This window comes from Balaenoptera borealis, assembly GCF_965194805.1.
Source record: "Balaenoptera borealis genome assembly, chromosome: 15".
NCBI classification, from domain to species: Eukaryota; Metazoa; Chordata; class Mammalia; order Artiodactyla; family Balaenopteridae; genus Balaenoptera; species Balaenoptera borealis.
In genome coordinates this window covers 60,032,873-60,055,179 of record NC_138871.1, presented here as the reverse complement: position 1 = coordinate 60,055,179, position 22,307 = coordinate 60,032,873, and the positions used below count along the sequence as shown (strand labels likewise).

The 22,307-nt window shown below is 34.1% G+C and overlaps 1 protein-coding gene across 2 annotated transcripts in view; it reads right to left on the bottom strand.

Annotated features, from left to right (window-relative positions):
• The window catches only part of MAP4K3 (mitogen-activated protein kinase kinase kinase kinase 3), a 201,172-nt gene that overhangs the window by 20,891 nt on the left and 157,974 nt on the right, over positions 1 to 22,307 (bottom strand). For both annotated transcript variants that reach the window (XM_082358059.1, XM_082358060.1), the window contains 10 exons: positions 16,970 to 17,008; positions 16,667 to 16,720; positions 14,366 to 14,408; positions 12,987 to 13,146; positions 12,015 to 12,127; positions 8,956 to 8,997; positions 6,895 to 6,979; positions 5,636 to 5,715; positions 584 to 644; positions 383 to 500 (listed from right to left, as the gene is read on the bottom strand). In XM_082358059.1, the coding sequence (XP_082214185.1) occupies positions 383 to 500; positions 584 to 644; positions 5,636 to 5,715; positions 6,895 to 6,979; positions 8,956 to 8,997; positions 12,015 to 12,127; positions 12,987 to 13,146; positions 14,366 to 14,408; positions 16,667 to 16,720; positions 16,970 to 17,008 (795 nt within the window). The remainder of the gene's footprint in view (positions 1 to 382; positions 501 to 583; positions 645 to 5,635; positions 5,716 to 6,894; positions 6,980 to 8,955; positions 8,998 to 12,014; positions 12,128 to 12,986; positions 13,147 to 14,365; positions 14,409 to 16,666; positions 16,721 to 16,969; positions 17,009 to 22,307) is intronic.

Sequence of the window (22,307 nt, the reverse complement as noted above, 5' to 3'; positions counted from 1 at the left end):
GGAAGATCCCACATGCCGCGGAGCAACTGGGCCCGTGAGCCACAACTACTGAGCCTGCGCGTCTGGAGCCTGTGCCCCGCAATAAGAGAGGCCGCGACAGTGAGAGGCCCGCGCACCGCGATGAAGAGTGGCCCCCGCTTGCCACAACTAGAGAAAGCCCTCGCACAGAAACGAAGACCCAACACAGCCATAAATAAATAAATAAATAAATAAAATTTAAAAACACACCTCATTTAAAAAAAAAAAATACATTACTTCTTACAGTTTTTCATTACACGTGATTTCTACAAACCCATGCTTATTCAATTTCTATAGTATATTTGTTTTTTAGAATGAATTAACATATCTCTAAGGATGAAAACATAATCAAATGTACAGTTACCTTGGCAGTATTCTGTCGGGGAGTTTGTGTGCTGGAATAGAAACGGGTAACTTTTGCATTTGTCTCGCATAATCAAAAAGCCCTGGTAAATTATGGGAATAAAGCTGAGAAGCTTTACCTGCAGAGAAAAATATGTATGTCATAAAAGCTGATAACATAAATAGGAACAACTGTAAGGTATTTAAAAACTGAAAGACTTACCAGATATTGATAGTAAGCAATTGTTCATTACATACAACCATGTACACCTTCGGGGGAATAGCTGATTAAAAAAAAAAAAAGCACAAAGTTTACAAAGGATAATAGATAATAGCAGTGTAAATATGTACATATTAACCATGTAGCTATCATATCATTAGGCCAGTTCTTAAAAAAGAAACTTATTTTTAATAGAAATTCATTTTATAAGGCATGTAAAACAAGATGCTACACATACATATTTATATGGAAGAAAAATAAATTAGCAGTGTAATTTCATTATCTAAGTTCCAACATCACATGATTAGCTCCACTCTCCTTATGGTTAGGACTACATAATCCCAAACTACACAGGGAAAAGGACATTTTCAAACAATTCCTTTATTTTGGTTTGGTTTAGTCCTTTATTCCTTTATTTTGGTTCTGGGGTTTTAAATAGTTAAGACTCTCCTGTGTACTTCCAAAAAAAGTTCTTATCTAGGCATATGGACCTGCATGGCTTTTGGAACAGAAGAGAAAAAAGGATCACGGTGTAGTGAAACACAGGATATGGAAATAGTAGGTATGGAGGAAAAAAAGGCCAAGAGAGAATATGATGAAAACTTATAAATCATAAAGGACATATATATGGAATTCATTACTGAAATCTAGCACATAAGAACTGAGAGACACCTCTCTGGAAGCTTTAAGGTGATTAGTATTTAGGGTAAAGAAAGGGATTTCATGAAACGCAGTTCATATATTTTGAAGGAAAAAAAACAACTGCTCTCATTAAGACATTTCATATGCGTATCAGTGGTTCTCAAAGTGGTCCTTGCACCAGCACCATCAGCATCACCGGGCATTGTTAGAAATGAGAAATGCAAATTCTTGGACCTCATCTCAGAGTTACTGAAGTAGAAGCTCTAAAGGTGGGTCCAGCAATCTACGGTTTAATCAGCCCTCCAGGTGATTCTGTTGCATACTGAAGTTTGAGAACCACTGATGAATGTAATTAAGCATCGTGATTTAACAAGCTTGGTTGCTGGGTTTGCCCTGGCAATTCCTACTAGGTTACTCCAAAACAGACTGGGATGAGGGTAGGGAACGGAAAGAAGGAAGAGACTAATGATGAAACATATCAAGGCCTCCAAGGACATTACTCTAAAAAAGCCTTTAAAAGTCACAATGATGGTCCTGAATAATTAAAATAGGAAAAGTAATAATAAAAGGGTGAGAAACAAAGTAAAATCTATTTTTAATAAAACCTGTTTCATTTATTTGCAAAATGTACCCACATAAAACACCTAATGTCTCCAAGCAAGTAAAATGTGGCACGGCTATGGTTTTTTTTTTTTGGGCTGTGCTGTGTGGCTTGTGAAATCTTAGTTCCCCCACCAGTGATTGAACCCATGTCCCCTGCAGTGGAAGCGCAGAGCTCTAACCATTGGACAGCCAGGGAAGTTCTGCTATGTGGGTTTTTTAAAAAAAATATTTATTTATGTATGTATGTATGTATTTATTTAGTTGTGCCGGGTCTTAGTTGCGGCAGGCGGGCTCCTTAGTTGTGGCATGTGGGCTCCTTAGTTGCAGCAGGTGAGCTCCTTACTTGCAGTTCACCAACTCCTTAGTTGTGGCATGTGAACTCTTAGTCGAGGCATGCATGTGGGATCTAATTCCCTGACCAGGGATCGAACCTGGGCCCCCTGCATTGGGAGCATGGAGTCTTATCCACTGCGCCACCAGGGAAGTCCCCCTGCCATGTGGTTTTTAATTTTGGAAAACTTGCCTATAACCGTACCTCAGGCTGCAAGAACATAAACAACATTTCCTGCTTTATGCTCTCATAAAAGTTTCACAGAAGAATTGAGAATTCATTGGCTATATTGAGAAAATTAGGCAGATAAAAAAAGGGGCAATGACTAATTCCAAGTCATACCAGTACATGTTACCAAAGTAGCAAGAAACTAATTTTTATTTAATTCAGCGTTGAAGTGAGTTTATTTTCATAAAAATACATACTTACAAAGTACTGCAAGTACCAAACCAAACAAATTTATCATGGGACTATATATTTGTAAATATAAGTGAGTTCGTTTATTTAATACAAGCATATATAAAGTACCAGGGTAAGACACAAATTCCTTTGGTAATATCAACATAGGGACAATGGAAGAGTATTTATGCAAAGTTTTATTAAGTGTTGGATTTTCACTTCGGATTTTCATTTTTAGCCACGTTTAATAAAACTCTAAAGCTTTCCTAGATTTCTAATGCCTACTTCTCTTAGCAAAATAGGCTCTGGGTGAAATAATCAGTTTAATAAAGCTATATAGTGCTTAAGAAGAGTAGGTTCTGGGGGGGCGGGGGCTTCCCTGGTGGCACAGTGGTTAAGAATCCGCCTGCCAACGCAGAGGACACAGGTTCGAGCCCTGGTCCGGGAAGATCCCACATGCCGCGGAGCAGCTAAGCCCGTGCGCCACAACTACTGAGCCTGCGCTCTAGAGCCCGCGAGCCACAACTACTGAGCCCATGCGCCACAACTGCTGAAGCCCGCGCACCTAGAGCCCGTGCTCCACAAGAGAAGCCACCGCAATGAGAAGCCCGTGCAACGCAACGAAGAGTAGCCCCCGCTCGCTGCAACTAGAGAAAGTCCACGTGCAGCAACGAAGTCCCAACACAGCCAAAAATAAACAAATTTATTAAAAAAAAAAAAAGAAGAGTAGGTTCTGCATTTTGCCTACATTTAGACAGCTGCTTTCTCATTGACTCTGTGATCTTGGGTAACTGACTTATTTCTGTGTCTCAGTGTTCTTATTTGTAAAATGGAGCTCCTATCCCAACACTGTTGTTGTGGTGAGTGAACATGATGTTCCTTGTAGGTGTAAGATGCTTAGAAGACTGGCGTACATTGAGCACTCCATAAATGCTAGCTATAAATAGTAACAGCAGAAAAAGATGTGTAAATCAAGACGCTGTTCTGTGTCATTTTCTCACCTTACAGCATCTTCCCCTATCTAGGAGACTCATGCCACCCAGTTTCTTTCCTTAGAGTACAGAGAAAACCAGCCTAATAATCAATTTCACAGGAAGATGGAAAAACTCCTAGATCTCACATATACGCGTTCTCTACTATTATAGGCTCCTCTGGGAAGGAAAACGTTCACCTTGATGGGCGTGTTTAGCTCAGAAAATATTACCGTAATAATGTAATTTCAAATGGTAAAGCACCTAAGAAGGGGAGTTACTGCAGAGTGGGGATGGGTGGGGTTGAAGGTACCTTCACTTAACAGCCCCTTAAATTAGGTTGATAAATGCTTACCCCATGTAAGCATGACATTGGTCTTGTTCCTTACAATTAATATTGTTACCAGTACTATGATTTTTAGATATCTTATTATATCCAAAAAAATTTACCACTTTTGACTGTGATTTACTAATTATTATAACTAACAAGATCCTTTTCTTTTTTCCCTAGTTCATATGTGTTTTTCAGCCACTGCACTGTATACCTCCTTCCAGATTAAGATTTAGAGTAAGTATATCAGTTAAGGATCTTGTTAGAAAATCTGATTTAAAAAAAGTTGTGATGAGAAAAGATGGAAATGTTTGGTTTTGAAGAAATTATCCTTACTTATGGATTTTTCTATTTTATTTGTATCGATTTATATTAATAATGGAGAATTAGTTATATATCTCACAGGCACCCAAAACTCAACGTGACCAAACTGAATGCATCATTATCCCTTTCAAACTGACCTCTCCTTCTGTATACCACACCCTGCCAAGTGGTACTATCACTCATCCAGTCATTCAAGTTGGAAAACTGAAGTCAACCGAGACTTCTTAACCTCCTTGTTGAACTGGTCATTCAATTTGGCCAATTCTATCTCTTTAATTCTCTAAGTCCAGTGTTTCTCTATAGAAGTGATACAAGTGGGAGAGGCAGTATGGTGAAGTATTTAAGGACATGGACTCTGGAGCCAGCTTGCCTGGGTCCATATCCCAGTTCAGCCACTTCACAGCTGTGGGATCTCTGAAAAGCTACTTTCTGAGCCTCAGATTTCTCATCTGAAATGAGAATAATAATGGTATCTACTTCTAAGAGTCACTGTGAAGATTAATAGCATTTAAAAACAGTACCTGGCAATTGGGATTGACATGTATACACTGATGTGTATAAAATTGATGACTGATTAAAAAAATAAAATAAAATAAAATAAATTAATTAAAATAGAATGAGAAAAAAAAAAAACCAGTACGTGGCACATAATAAGATTTATACAGGTATTAGCTATTAATACCATCATCATTATCATCATTTTTGTAGGTAGGTTGTTTAGCAGTTCTGGTCTCTGGGTACTAAATGCCAAAAGCTTCCTCTAAGTCATTGTGACAATCAAAAATGTCCCCATACAATTCCAAACCCCATTTTTGCCCCTCTGTCCTCTCCACTTCCGCTCTGACTAAACACTTCTTTACCCTTTAACCATAATCTCTAGTCTCATCTCTCACCACAATGCAAACAGATATTTCTAAAACACAGATCTGACCATCAGCATGTTACACAAAGCTCTGGGGTTTGGCACCTGCGTACCCATCGACCTCCATTTATTGTTACTATTCTACACTCATTCTATACTCCAATCGAATTATCCATTCGTAGCTCCCCATGCTTGCCATGCTCCTTCATGTTTATCCTCTAACCTTCTACTCATCATCATTTATGGTCCATCTTAAATGTCTCTCTCCTTCTCATCTCCCCACAGGAGGTGCTAGTGATACCCACCTCTGTGGCTTACACTTTGTACTCACTCCTAGTGTGACATCTAACTCGAAGTGTGTTGCAGGTATTGGTTTGCATGTTTGTTTCATCTATTAGATCATGAGCTACTTAAAGGTGAGGACTCATCTTGTGAGTGTGTCTTTAGCACCTGGTAAATAGAACATGCTCTAGGAAGGTTTTATGAACAAAAGAGGCAACAAATCATAGCACTGAAACATTTCTTGCTTAGTGTCTGTGTATAATAACTTAAGAATTAAAAAAAAAAAAAGGAAAAATACAAAATAACATACCTGTTCCATTGATGTTTCATGAAGTTCATTGAGATTCAAGGTATAAATCCCTTCTTCAGCACCAAATATCAAGTACTGATCTGAAATGACAAAAGTAATCCACTGATTTTGATATATAAAATACTCTTTAGAAGAATTTATATAATCTAAAATTAAGTATATATGTATTAACATATGAAAAAAGAATTACTGTGGTCTGTAAGCAGTATTTTTTATTTTAATGCAAATAAGTAGTTAGAAACTCTAGCTCAAGGAATTGAGTTATATGAAAATATTAGCCTCAAAGCAGTGAAGAAAATTTTATGAAAAGAGGTTTTGAAGAATGGCATGCTAGGACTCCTCACTCATCAGAGGGTGCTAAGGACTGGCAGAGAATCTGCAGCAACTTTTCTGAATTCCCTCTTGGAGAGGATCATGTGCAACTGACATACAGAATGCAAATCAAGAACAGCTGATACAGACTCAAAGTATTTTTGCAGATGGGCTATTATTATAAACATAACATCAAAAAAACCAAGATCTGACTACAGCCTATTTAAAAAGTCAACTAAAACTTGGATGCTTGCTAGGGTACTCAATATCTTCTAGAAGATATTAGAAGTTTGGCCATGGTTCTGTTTGATCAGTTTTTATGATAATGTAAAACAGCAGGTGAAGAACTTCTCCAGGCTAAACTGAAGTATCCTGAGAACAACTTAGAATGCCAAGAACATTCTTATACTGCCCAGTATTTAGGATTAGTACTGGGAGATTAAAGGCATAAGCTTTGTGGTCAGACAGGACTGAACTGGGATCAAACTGCAGCTCTACTACCGATTGGCTGTGAAACAATGAACCTCTCTGAGTGTCATTTTCTTTACCCGTGAAATAAAAGTACCTACACCTTGGATTTTTGAAAGATTTAGTAAGAATACCTGTGTGTGTGTGTGTGTGTGTGAGTGAGAGAGAGAGAGAGAGAAGGAGAGAGCATACATTTGTACATATCTCTACGTGTATCTTTATACAGACAGATGACACAGAGTATATGGTTTCAGTATATCGATATGGTGACTACACAGTGAAATTTTAATACCATGTGTCACCTCAAACACTGCTAATAACACAGAGAAACATATTTACCTTAAAAACATTTCTTTTTAAATTGTAACAAAATTTTTTTCAGAAAGGTATGCAGAAAGTGATTAAAACTGAGTGCTTTCCTGGTCTCATGAAAACACTAAACAATCAGAAGAATAACAGATACAAATATATAGTACTACCTCTTGTGTCTGGATTTATCCATGATGTTGCACAGTGAATTTTCAAGGGACATCCATTAAAAACCTTTGAAAAACATGCACCCATCTGGAAAAAACAAAAAATAACCAAATAAATCTATCGAGTCCTAGTCACCTGCCTTACAGTGGTATCACAAAGGTTTCAGGCACAACTGTCAGATGACCTAAGATTTTACTTAGAAGAGTCACTTTATTCTTCCTATCTTCTCAAATAAACAAAGCAGTAATAGCGACTAATTCTGCACAATCATTGCTTACAGAAGAATTACTTACATGTCCCACATTAAGAGCAATACAATATTCTCTGGTAAGAAGGAAATCATAATCTCTACAAAGGTGAAAATTTTCTTACTTGGTTTCATGAGCCTAAAAATAGCACTAAGCACTGAATTTAATGTTACAAAGTGGAAAAGGTATGGTTGATTTGAAATTCATATACGGACTTTAATCTCAAAACATAGAGACGTACTTTTAAAAAAAGTTGAGCAATCTGATTATTTTCCCTGGAAGGATTCAACAAAAAGCTTTATTTTTTGATGTTAATATTTATTTATCAAGCTTATTTACAAACCTTTCAGATAATAAATACCTTATAGTGAAAAATAATATCACTCATTTGAACGTTTTTTGATCTTCAAAGAGTAAGATGTGAATTTTGAAATTATTGTTCTGGTTAGAATAAATAAATACAAGAAAGCTTACCCATTTAATTACTTTTACTAACAAAAACTTGGGGGGAAAAAGAATACAGAAATATGTGGTAAGGACAGCACTGTGCATCATTTTAGAGCAGGAATGTTTTCTTCACCAACAGGGAGATAATACTGTGAGCGATTACTGTTGACAATAGTGGATTAAAAATATTAACACAAAATAATCAAAATATTAAATTTTAAGATTTCCTTTTTACTCACAGAAACCTACCAACCAGTATTTTTAAGATTTTAGTTCCCAAAAAAGAACAATAGCCTGGCAATACCACCAGGTGGTAGGAGACCAATAAAAAATGTTCTTATGGTGTAGGGCAGAAATTATATCACTTAACTAACCCTGATAATTATCCTTTAAGATAGGTACCAAAATTCACATATTAAGGTACTGCTAAACCCCTAAAAATCCAAATGACAAAATGCGGTACAAATCAAACCAGTCCCAACCTAAAGCTAATTTGTATAGTTGGTCCATAGTTATCAGCTCTTCCCTGTCAACTGTAATACCTGATAAAAGGAATTTCATCTTGTAGCCCAACAGGAAATCTCATCCCTATTGTATATATAAATCTCTAGACTCAGGAGCCCTTTACACTCAAAACTTCTTTTTGTAAAATGAGGTATGATTATTTAGATCTTTATATACTAATTAAAAAGTAGAGTTAAAAAGTAAAAAGGCTAAATAGTAGAGTTGGGAGGTTAAAAACCAGAAAAATTATGGACATTGTCTAAACTAGTATTACATAAGGTTTTAGATTAGAGATTTGTATCAGCGAAAATGTAGTTCTATCCATACTAACCTAAAATTACATTGAGTTAATATCATCTTAATCCTAAAAAAGATAGCATGGTATATACAGATATAAAAAACCTACAAGGACTATAACATAGGACATTTAAGTTCTAGTTCTAGGTCTGGTTAGAGTTGGGTGTTGTTTTGTGATCTTGGTGACTAAGATCTTTGGGTCTCAGTTTTATTCATGGGCAAAAAATAGAGTTTGGGCCAGATTCTCCTTCAGTGTTCCCTCTATTTCTAAAATTCTATGTTTTTGATAACTGTGCATTTTTCACATTCCTTCAAAAATATGTGCAAAGAAAATATTAATAATTTTTGAATAAAGCAGCTTTAAAATGTATAATTTATTGTAATTTTCTTTTGAAAAATTACTTTTCAGATATAATCAATATTTAAATTAGCAATCTTTTAGATTTTTTTCAATAATAATGGATTCTTTCAAACAGGCAAAAAAATCCAACTAAAGGTACACATTCAAGCAATTATTTGTCATTGTATTTAGTTTGAAAACTTAACCTATTTGGTATTCATACTTACGTGCACTTTAGGTGTTGGGGGTAGGCCATTACTAATAGGCTTCTAGAAAAAGAACACACGCATGATTATACTTCTTGTTGCTTGGTGCATCAGTACTGTATTTCAAACACATGTATCAGAATAAAATACATGAATACATTCTCTTTGTCAAACAAAACATTATAGATAATACTGAAGTCCCCTATAATCCTTTCACACTCCACTTATTCTTAGTACCTGCCCCCCCCCCACAAATGGCTTATTGTGTATCCTTCCAAACTTTTCTCTAGGCAATTATATGTACTCATGTATCTGTGTATCCTTCCAGACCTTTTTGCACATATTTATATACACGTCCCCACAGAAATACTGTTTTTGTGTGTGTTTTAGAACATAAACAGTTATTCACTGTTTATCAGCTTGTTCTTTGCCTTAACATTGGGTCTTGGACGGCATAAGTACATTGATTCATTTGCTTTAACTGCAGAACAGTATGAATATAACATAATTTATTTAGCAATTCCCTAATTGTTATTGGATATTTTAAATTATTTTCAAATTTTTACTGTAACAACAATGCGGAAATGATCACCCTTGCACATACCTTACTACATGTGTGAATGGTTTTTTTTAAGGATATGTTGTGAGAAGTGAAACTTCTGGAATATGGGGTCTGTACCTTTACAGTTTAGTGGATACTGACTGCCAAACTGCCTTTCCAAGTGCCCACTTCATATCGCTCCCACCAGCAATGTATGAGAGTCCTGGTTCCTTATGGTCTCACAGACACTTAATGTTCTCAAACTGATAACAGTTTTTACAGGAGTAAAAAATGTTTTCTCCTGTGTTTCTCATTAACTTGCATGCCTCTGATTGCTAGGAAGGTTGAGAATCTTTTTTAAAAAAACTTTTTCCTCTTCTGTGAATTCTCCCCCCTCCTTTTTTTTTAACTGAGTTAACTTTTTCTTAGCTATTTGTTGGAGCTCCTTATATATCTAGACTTAAATACTTTATCTGTTATATATATATTACAAATGTTTTCTCCTAGTCTGCAGATTATGTTAACCTTGTTTACAGAGTGTTTTGTCAAGTGAAGTTTTAAATTTTGATGGACTCAAATGCATGAATCATTGGTCATAGTATACTGATAATTTAAGGAGAGGAAAAATAGCACATTGCTCATCTATTACAATATTCTCAACAGTACCAGAAATTTCTCCAAGGGACTACATTCCTGGGGTACATGATTTATCCCTGGAGAAGGAATCTCCTTGGGAGAGATTATAATTTAAACGTAAATTTAATGAAAGTCTAGGTTTCTTTTGAGGTTAATCTTAACAGCGTTTTAAGGAATGACATTATAATTTTTTCTCAATCTAATATAAATCAGAATTGTTTAAATGAGACCAAAATTAAAAAGCTACTGTTAATTGATTTCATATACATGACACAAATGAAATATTCTGTGTAGTACTACTTACATGAATAACTTTTAGACATTTCTAAAATTAAGACTATGAAATTTTACTTTGTAGATATGTTTATGAGGATGTACAGCCTAATACTGCCATCAACTTCTGATAATTTTTTCCATTTTGCAAATGATTTATGTACTTATTTTTTATCACATATCATCTATTTTAGCAAAACATCATTTTTAATTAGGGAGCTCTGAATGTTTTAACTGTCAGATTTAACTTAAGTACTGACAGAATTGGCTGTAAATAATTTCAAGAAGCTGCACAAACTGTAATCATGTTTCAATATACCAGGGATACTGTTTATCCTGATACAGTCATGACATATTTATTTCAGAATTATTGAGACTGTTAGTTTAATTACTAGTTCCTTATCCTGATAAAATAAGGTAATAGAAAAAGTGAATTAAAAGTACATAAATTAAAAAATGTATTCATCTCTCAAAGGTTATTATACTGTGTTGCAAAATCATTAGGCTGCATTTTTATACTACTACATTAGCAGGGCTGCTAAAATTTAAACTGATGAAAGCAAAAAGGCACTACTCCGTTGGACAGACTTCATAAATCCTATTATTCCTACAGGACATTTCACTTTTGTTAAAAATGTCCTAAGTTTCACAAATTACAATGCATAACCCCAGTCAAATGCTTTAACTGAATTATAAAAAATGGTATGTCATATCTATAGCGAAATCTTATGAAACAGTTGAACAGATACAGAACAAAAGCCTCTAGCAATGTGCTTAGTGCACAAAGTATAGCTGTATGCACATAACCATATGTCCTGTAAATTTCTAGAAAAATAACAAATGTTATTATACACAAAAACTTCCCCCAAAATACTGTCTTGTGATCTTGCTGGCAACCGCTGAATTGGGAATTTTGAGGATTTTTTTGTTGTTTTAAGTTCTATGATGATGGACAAATGTCGCCTGATGATTAAGAGTAAATTCTTTACAAATGTTAAAAATTTTTAATCTCCCTGATAAATTCTATTTATGTTTTAGTAGTTATGCCATAGTGTTTTACCTTTCATTTGTAACAGGAATAGCTGCTAAGGCTAACTTCACCTTTCCTAAAGTGATATCTTATATCTACTAGAAAATACTTAATTTTTCTTCCTTGTTAGCTATTTTCTTTGAGTAAGAGTAGTAATATCACAAATTATGTAACAGAAATTTGTCCTGAGGTAGAAGCTATGGCTTTCCTTATCTGTCCATGTCCTTCCTTCAGTAAGTTCATCAGACTGTAAAAGCAATGTATAAGAATCACTCTAATCAACGAGAATAGTATTTTCTCAACAATCACAAGAATACTAAGTGTTTAGCTGTATGCAGAGGTCACATTTTATAATATGCAATATAACAAATTGGCCTAAATAACTTGAACAGTAGAAAGCTTTCATTCGTGTTTACCATAGCAAAGTCATTTTTTTCAAGATTTAAACAATCTATTATCATTATAATTAATATACTAAAATAAAAACATACAAATTTAAAAAATATAATTGCTATAGTTCCATCAATTATAACTGCAAAACTAACTTAATAGTGAAAAAGGAAACAAATATAGGTAGAGTTTATGAATATAAATACCTACTGGTACATCTTTCTTTTCTTTCCTTGAAAGGTTTGTGCCTCTATGGTCATTCTGTTGTTGATATAATGAACCATCTCGTTCACCATTTAACTGGAAGGAGCTCACTCCATTTCCTTCAGTAAGATATGTTTAAATGTATTAGAAAAGGATTACTTTTTATGAAAATTTTCATTCAGAAAATTATCAAGTAGGAAACAAAAAATATTATCTCTGAGACAGTTTCAGCCTTCATTTGGGATTACCCTATCAGAATATTTACTACTGTAAGAAGTCTTTTATATATACGTTCTTCTACTTTATTTCTTTCACATAGGCAAATTAAAATTTAGGCTGTATCTAAGTACATATATTTGTGTTAAAAAGAAAAGAAATATTGAATACATAACTACTTTCAGGAAAGGGGCAATTTATAGTCTGTTATCCAAGAAACATTAGTTGCTCTTTTTTTAATTGCTTCTTTTGCATAACACACAAGACACTTTACAGTATTAAAACAGTACCTTCTAGTATTAATTTGGAGGCGAATACCTAGCAAATACTGACAATCATTTTTCTAATAATGATTAAATGAAATAAAATAAAGGAGTCAGACAAGGTATCCTCTTCTTTTTCTAAAACAGAAGTAGCCTAGGACCAAACACATTTTTCTTGTTTGTTCAGAGTTTAATTTCTTTTGTTGCCACACTCTAGATAAATAACAAATTGGGTACAAATGATTCTCCAAAAGAGGGAAGGCTAGATATGAAATGAGAAAGAAGAGGCAAAATATCCCAGACTGGGTCATAGGTAATCCTGTCATAAAAACACTTCAAACTATGAGGCAAAAAGCAGAAAACATCTCTAGAGCCATTGCCTTCCTTCTCCCTTCCCCAAAGGAATTTCAAATAATCTCTTAAAAGGAGTCCCTCCATTTTTTTCACACATTATGAAAACCTGGCAACATTCTTATTTCACCTTCCCTTCCCCCATTACCTAAAGCAACAGGCTTCTGTGGAGGTAACCTGGGAGGTGGTGGCCTAGGTGGAACTTGGGAGGGCTTTGCTGGGCTCTCTGACGTGGGACATCTCTTGATTGTTCCTTGATTATCATCTTCAGTAGAATGAGTTTCCTGTGGTATGAATACGGACTTAGGCTGAAATAATACAGAAAAGGAGACCAATGATTAAACATGAAATTATTCGTGTTTCATTAAACATGAAAAATACTGAATATCTGCCCTGAAGTAAATATTATTATATATCAGAGGCTTTCAAACTGTGTTTACTAGTTGAGTTTCAACTCTTATTGGGTTATTCAACTATCTGATTCAGGTAATCTTAATATATATCCTAAAAATGTACACTAAAATATTTTCTCAGGAAAAAAAAAAAAAAAGACCTGTTTCTATTAATTCCTCACAAGCCTACTCACTTAGACTTGCCAAATAAAAATATTCTGGTCTTTACGATCCCCAATTTAAATGAGTCTCCTTTTATTTTAAACATTCAGGCTAATCAAAGTTCAGCTCCTTACAAGGCTAATCTAAACTGTCTCTTTTCAGGTGACTCATTATCTTTTATGTTAATGCTTAATCTTTCAGACTGGGGGCAGAAGAAGATGCCAATTAAAATTTTATCAAATGAGAGAATACTAACTCAGCAATATGGGATACCTGGGAAACCTTCTGTGCAGACAAGGGAAAAACCTCCAGTCAGCTGAAGGTTTGGATAATTTATAAATTCTTATAATGTGTCCCTTATCAGGAAGACTGCTCAGCACTTATCTCTTTGAAATTCAGATCTCTGTATTTCTGCTAATGTAAAACTGAACAAGCAAGAACAGTCCTATTTACCTGGGTGAATCGTGATTTTCTTAAAAGTATAAAATAAAAACAAAATATAGTCATACATTGGCTATCTAGGCTGGTCGGACTCCAATTCTCATTTATAAATCAATTTATAATTGATTTCAAACCGTACAACTCATTTTATAAACAGTTCATTTTACAATTAGAATTTGCTATGCATATGAACTTAATCAGTTACTAGTAGATGATAGATTTTGAAGAAAAAAATCTTATTAAAAGTATGAGTTTTCTAACCCAAGTGAAATACTAATCCATTAATTTAATCATTTTCATGTACAAATTTCTGGAACTTATTATTTAGAATAAACACCAAATGACAAGTTGGATAATTAAAAAAAGACAAACAAAAACAATCACAATTGTCTACTTATATCATGGTTAGTAACTTCTTCATGACTTTTCTTTGTGGATCCCAAGTGAAAATAAGCCACAGAGTAAGTATTAATACAGTATTAAAGTGGCAGACACACATACACAATTCAAACCGAAAAACAAATCTGCTCACCTTTGGTGGCAAAGGAGGTGGAACTTTGGCTTTCATGGTTGAACTATAAAAACATAAACGCTTAGAATCAGAACTCGTCATTTTATAAACAAATCATTACTAAAATATGATTACTTTTTTAAAGATATGGAAGAAAATTTTGTATAAACAAGTTTCTTTTTCTAAGGTTACGAGCGTTTTTCAAAATACTTTGTGAAATGTTCAAGTTATGCTAAATGAAGTATTATTCAAAAGTAACTGAGTAGATATGCTTTCTTGTTTTCAAATATTATTTTAGTAATTAAAACTGGAAAAGACAGCCACAATTCCAATTTATATCAATTGAAAGGTAGTTAATATAAAAACACAAGCAACAGTTGGTTTAAGGAAAAATAGCAAAATGATATAAAAATATATTACAATGTAAGCTTCATTTTTACTACTGTTAGATATGGAATATCTCTGATGAAGCTCATCAAAAGCTATATACATACTCTATGAAATTACTGGCAGAATTTATTTGGTTGAAGCTCACATTCATTAAAACTCAGAACTGGAGTTTTAGAAGTACTAAAAATTAAAAGATTATGGAGCATATACTCTCAGATGAGGAGACTGAGGCCCAGAGAGGTTAAGTGACCTGATTCAAGGTCACAGAGTGGTGAGGTAGAAAAGAAAATCAATGCCCCAGCTGCTGCTCAGGTGTTTTTGTCACTCTACCATGAAACTGCATCTTTATTTAAAAACAAACAAAAAACAAACAACAAAACCCCCAAAACTAAAAGGACTAAATATTAATAATTACATAGTGAAAATATTCCCCCCTTAAAAATACATTTATATCCAAATTATTTATTTGAAACATATCAGATGAAATTTAATCAACCATATAGTAAGACTCTTTGTAGCTGTAGTAATAATTACAGCAATTACTGACTAATTTATAACATTAAACTACAGGATATGTTTACTGTCTCTGTAAATTTTTTTCAAAGTTCTTTTTTTATCAACTTGTGCTATGGACTGAATTGTGTCCACTCAAAATTTGTAGGTTGAAACCCTAACCTCCAATGTGCTTGCATTTGGACACAGGGCTTCTAGGAGGTAACTGAGGTTAAATGAGATCATATGGGTGGGGAGCTAATCCAATAGGATTGGTGGCTTTATTAAAAAGAGGAAGAGATCTCGATCTCGATCTCTCTCTGTCTCTCTGTGCACAGATTGAGAAAAGGCCATGTGAAGACACAGCAAGAAGGCAGCTGTCTACAAGCCAGGACGAGGGCCCTCACCGGGAACTAAATCTGTGGGCACCTTATCTTGGACATCCCAGCCTCCAGAACTGTGACAAATCTCTGTTGTTCCAGCCACTCAGTCCATGGTATTTTGTTATGGCAGCCTGAGCGAAGACATATTTTGGTACTAAGAAGTGGGGTGCTACTGTAATAAATACATAAAAATGTGGAAGCAGTTATGGAACTGGGTAATAGGTAAAGGCTGGAAGAGTTTGGGGGTACATGCTAGAAGTACAGACATTAAGAGCAAGAGGTCAGTGAGAAAAGAGGAGAGCCGGTGAGAAAGCTTCCGTCTTCTTAGAGAACACACAAGTAGTCATTAACAGAATAATGTCCTTTAATGGACATTAAAGACCATTCTGGTGAGGTCTCAAGATGGAAATGATGAACAAGTTATTGGAAACTGGAGGAAAGGTAATCATTGTTATAAAGTGGCAGAGAACTCGGCTGAATTGCGTTCATGTTCTAGTGTTTTGTGGAAGGAAAATCTGCAAGGGATGAAACGGGATAGTTAGCTGAGGAGATTTCTAAGCGAAGTGCTGAAGGAGAGGCTTGGTTCTTTCTGACTGCTTACAGTGAAATGTGATTGTATTTGGAGACAGTGCTTCTGGGAGGTAATTAAGGTTAACTGAGGTCATAAGAATGAGGTCCTAATCAGATAGGAATGGTGGCCTTATAAAAAGAGGGAGAGAGATTTCTCTCTGCACGCACACACTGAGGAAAGTCCATCTGAGGACATACTGAGAAGGCAGCCGCCTGCAAGCCTGGAAGAGAGCTCTCACCAGGAACTAAACTGTCCGGCAGCCCAGCCTCCAGAACCATGAGAAATAAATACCAGTCTATGGTATTTTGTTAAGCATGCCCGAACTGACTAATACCATTAGTACAGAGAAAAGGAAAGAAACTGTGGTACAACCCATGATACTATATTATTAATGATATTAAAATTACTTCAATATTAAGCTGCCAGATTTACTAAATCAGGTCAAATGACACTTTTTCTTTTACCAAAAATGGAAACAGAACTTACTGTTTAGATTCATCATCATCCCCTTCATCATCTTCTAAATGTGCCACATGCCCTCTAAGGATAAAGAAGGATAATTCCACGGTTACCAAATGGACTTTACCAAAACAGCTTAAGAAGAAATTTTAGAAAGTGCAGGAAGGGCTACTGTAGGACAGAATTTTATTTCTACGTCTTTACAGGATTCAGGATATTAAAACAATAACAACAACAACACAATCTTAGGCTACATGATAGAGAAGGGGGCAAAGAGACTTTACTCATCTGTAAGAAAGTATTTTAAGCTTAATTAAAAATTAAAGTTACCGCTGATGTAATTCTTCTTCAACAGACTTCAGAAGACTCCTTAGGAGAAAAATAAAAATTAAAAATAATGTGAATAAAGCAAAGAAATACTAAGTACAATTTTTCATCACTTTAACCTTATCTATAAATTTAAAATACTTTACTATTCACTAAAAACTTGCTGTAACGATCATCCCTATACCATAAAACATCAGGTTATATTTAATGAGGTATCTATTTTCTGTTGCTAATGTCTTTATACATGTATTTTAAATGAACAAAATAAATCCAAGTGTTTATTGAAAAATACCAATTCAGACAAAGGACAACCCACCATGAAATGTCACAATTGGGACTGACAAAACAATAATTGCAGGGTCACAGTCAGGGGTTTCCAGGATTTAAATTTTACCTGGAATATTTTACCTGACACCTGAAATTATATTTTCTTTTTCTTAATATAAGAAAGGTGACACACTTTAAAAAAACATCATGCTCTCAGGCAATCCTACAAAATGAAACTCAACGTGTTGGATCTCTGCAAAAGCATGCATGCATGTGATGTGAATACATGAATGTAGTAGCACTTTGCTTTCACAGAAGACACTCACTTACCTGAAGTATCTGTTCTCCAGTGGTGTACTGGCAAACACATTTACACTTTTGGGGGACTAAGCCTGTATCAGACCAGGTGCGAGGATTTTATCATTAGGAGCAGTTTATAAAACTTTGATATTCAGGAATGTAAGAGAGAACTCACGGCATTCCTGAAGTTCCCTTACTTCTTTTCACTGCAAATTCACGCAACATACCTCCTATATTATACTCTTCAAGCATTAGAAACTCAATAGCCTTCTTAAAGCTAACGAGATAGAAATACGGTTACTGACAGATTACTGTGGTAAAAGTGATTCAGCAGAAAATTTACTCTCCTCAAAAGTTGTAAGGTAGTACCTTCTAATCATTTCCCATTCCTATACATAGTGGAAAAAACTGCCCTCAGAATTATCAAAGCATAAAACCAGAGAAACTGAAAGGTATGGTTAGCTGGTATAAACAATTAATAGAATAGATTTTAGCCATCAAATGTTTTAATTAGGATAGTTTAATAACAATTTAAGTATTAAAAAGTGACAAAGTTTTAAATCTGGAGTTGCAAATGACATAGGAAAACCATAAACTAACTGCAAATCCTATTTTGCAGATAAAAAAATTAAGGTACTTCAGTCAAATGTATTACCTATTCACAAAGCTCTTCAAGGGCTAGCTCTAAGAAGACAGGACTTCTACCTAGAGGCAGTATAGCAAAATGATGACAGGTTGTGAAGCAAAGACAGCCTGAATCTGAATCCTGCCTCTGCCACTGTAAGCTATGTGGCCTTCGATAAGTTACTCTGATTTTCCTAAGCAAAATGGGAATTACAATAGTACCTATGTCAAAATGTTTATCTGTAGATACAATTAATTAATTCTTTGAATAGTATTTCAGAGCACAGTAAGTACTCAGTGTTTTCTTTATTATTATCAACTAAGCAACATTTCTCTAAACCAGCAATTCTCAAAGCACGGTCTGGGGATCCTGGGGGTCCTTTAGGCTCCTGTAAGAGGTCTGCAAGGTAAAAAACTATTTTCATAATCTAAAGCACTTTTTTTTTTTTTTTACTCTTATTCACTCTTTTTCTTTCTTTTTTCACTCTTATTCTTTCATTGAGAATGAAACTCTGGAGTTTTCTGGAGACTATGAGGTGTATGATATCATAATAGATTACTAACAGATATGAGAATCCAGCTGTCTTCTATTAAGCCAGACCTTAAGGAGATCTGCAAAAAATATAAAACAATGCCACCTTTCTTACTAATATTATTTTGTTTCAGGAAAAAAACAGCTATTCTTCATAAAAAATGTTATCTGTGGCCCTCAACAAAACGTTTGCTGTATTATACTGACATATATAAAGCTGCTTCTAAGTCTCATGAGAGGAACAAAGCGGTGTTGCAAGGAGGGTACCATTAAGAGGTGGCATTTGAATTGGTTCTTTTTTTTTTTTTTAAAGATTTTTTTTTGATGTGGACCATTTTTAAAGTCTTTATTGAATTTGTTACAATACTGCTTCTGTTTTATGTCTTGGTTTTTTGGCCACGAGGTATGTGAGATCTTAGCTCCTGACCAGGGATTGAACCCACACCCCCTGCACTGGAAGGTGAAGTCTTAACCACTGGACCACCAGGCAAGTCCCTGAATTGGTTCTTAATGATGAGGAATTTTTTAATACACACAAAATTTTTGTTTTATGATAACATGGAATGAGTATATTACTATTTGAAATAAATATTTTGATAAGTTTTCAGTTTAAATTTCCAGTACTATAAATATTGATATTTATAAGTGATATAAACAAAAGCTTATTGGAATCCTTAATAATTTTTAAGACCATAAAGGGATCCTGAGACTAAAAATTTCAGAAGCACTGCTTTAAATTATTTTACCAAATTAAATGTAATATCTCTGAACTGTACAGTGGGCTTTCACATCATCTTAGAAGATGTGAAAACAAACTTTTTCTTAAGCATGTGACAATATTTTTTGAGCCATTTCTTTTTCCAGTAGAGAATATTAGCATTTGAAAATAATTAAGAGGGGAATTTAAATGTAGTTTATTTTCAGTTTACCATATTTAATTGGACTTATATGGCATTCCACTTTTTAAAACATTATCTTCCTGGGAGTATAGGTTCTGTAAGAATAAGAGAACATGAAAAAACAGATATCCTAAGGCTAGGGATTCATATATATATTTTTTAATTCATTTACTTGTAAATTTCCTACTATGTGTTAAGATATTTTGTTAATAAAGTTACAGAATTCATGAAGTCTTAAAATGACCAGAAAATTTGGATGAAGAGGTTAAAAATGGAAAAACATGCAAACATAGGTCATAGATTTAACTGATAAAGTGAAGAAACTGATAGGGAGAGAAGTCAAAAACCACCACCAAAGTATTTGGCATATTTGAATTAGCTGCGGGTTACTAGAATCATTCAAAATTGCCTAACTGACTCAAAACAATCTGTAAGTACTGCCCTGATTATATCTGAGAACAAACCAAAAAACTTCCCTATTTCTTTAAAACCAAAAAGCAATTTTATTCACTCATATTCACTTGCTCTTACAATCAACATTTACTGAGTAAACACTACAAGTAAGGGCAACTAATGTGTAATAAACCCTAAATGTGCTAAATGCTTTACAATGATTATTCCATTTCACCCTTAGCATACTATGAGGCTGGTACTATTACAATCCCCATTTATTAGAGAAAATTGGGGTAAATTTCTCCAAGTTACACAGTTTATAGCAAGAGACAGTTCTGACTCTGGATCTGGCATTTACTACTACTATATTTAATTATGCCAGGAATTTCTTTTCACTATTATTTAAGTCTTTAGAAGAGAATTTATTTTTAGAACTTTTGCTCTACATTAAAAACAAAATCAGAAATAATTTAGAGTTTTCTTTTAAAAATAGTATTTTGTTGGTTTAGTCAGAAAAGTTGACCCCAATAATAACAGTTCAAAAGAAAACAACCCAATAAGTCAAAACACATATGCATTCTGTTAAAAAAAAAACAAACTTAGTTCCTGCGTGGTCTGGAATAGGCAGAAACCCATAAATGGAAATCTGTCTGCCTGATCACCTATGGAGAAAGCAGGAAATCCTGTGAGTTTTAAAACACTGCCTAGTCACAAGAATAAAGCAGACATAGCAGTACAGTAAGAGAAGTGCTACATCCATGCTCATGTCACATGTATGTATATACCTGTACACGAAACACAGCCAAAGGGCAAACTTTGGGGCAACCTACCTTGCCAGTGATTCGTTATATAGAATAAAGTTCCTTAAGCAGGGATCCAATTAATCAAAAAATGAAGGTTGGGGAAATTATTAACATTTTACCTAGCCAAAGTAACTATATAATATGAAAATGTCTAACAATCAAAAAATCAGACAATGGGAACTAAGGAATCTAGAAAAGCATTTAATGATAGGCCATTTTGGGGGTATTTTTGCAAGTATATAATATAAAAATATATTTAAAATAAACCAAAGTAAATGAAATATTTTTTGAAATTATCCAATCTCTTAAAATACATCAAAATTTGCTAACAAGATCCTTAAAACTAGTGACCTGAAATTTAGACAAAATAACACAAAAACATGTCAGAATTTATTTGCTAACTCATTATGAGACAAACTTTCCTTTGTTGCCCATCAACAAATCAAGACAAACTATAAACAGCAAATGTTACTATTTTGATAAAATTTCATTTTTCAACCAGGGAAATTTTAGACTTATTTTCCATTTTAGGAAACATAAGGTTTAAAACAAAAACAAAAACTTCACGTTATTTAACTGAAGTTCAGCAAAATCAAAACTAATGCATTTCTCTAGCTTGTCATTCAAAGCCTTTTCTGGGTTAAGAAAAGAGTATTTAAACATTTAGTTTATAAAAAAAGAGACATGATTTTGCATTATTATCTCTAAATCTGAGTTGCTTGTCTTTTAGTCACCTGCTTAACTTAACATATTAACTTAACATATTTTAACTAAAATATGGGTATATAATATGTCTCAACCCTCTAATGTCACTGAAATTATATTTGGAAATTTTAAGTAGTTCTGATTACTGAAATAATATCTACATAGCTGGGAGATTTTGGCAATTTAAATATTTCCCTATAAATTAGCTTTTATAATGATAGTTTATCCATGAACTCAGGAAATGAGACTCTACGGGGAAGAGCAGAGTCCTGTCCCCATACCTTGCTAATTCAGGCCTAAGAACATCTAAAATTGTTACACCTTGTAAGCTGCCTTTTCACCACCGTGCTGCACCACCTAGACAGTGCCTGGTATACTGCAGACCTTAAACAACCGTTGGATTTATTTCTTGCATAAAATAAATAACTTTTAAAACTTTAGACATATTTTAACGGCTATCTACTTTTTAAAAGACTCAACAGCTAAAAAGTTAAGACAAAGATTTTTAAATAGTGTGAATATTTCCATCTGTTTTCATAGGCCAACACATCTGGGAGATGTACCAAAGCAAGTTTTGTAAGGAATAAACAGGTCAACTTTGCAAATAAAAGAAATAAATTGCTGAAACATATATTTATCTTTAGTTGGAATGTACTTACTTTCTCTAACAGGTAAGGTCTACAAAGTAGCTTGATATAAAAAATTTAAGGTGACTCTCCCCATTATGACAATTATTGAGTAGATGATTAGCAAGGTAGTAATAAAGAAAAGTTAAAAGCATATTATAAAATATATCTACCAGACTAGTACAATTTACT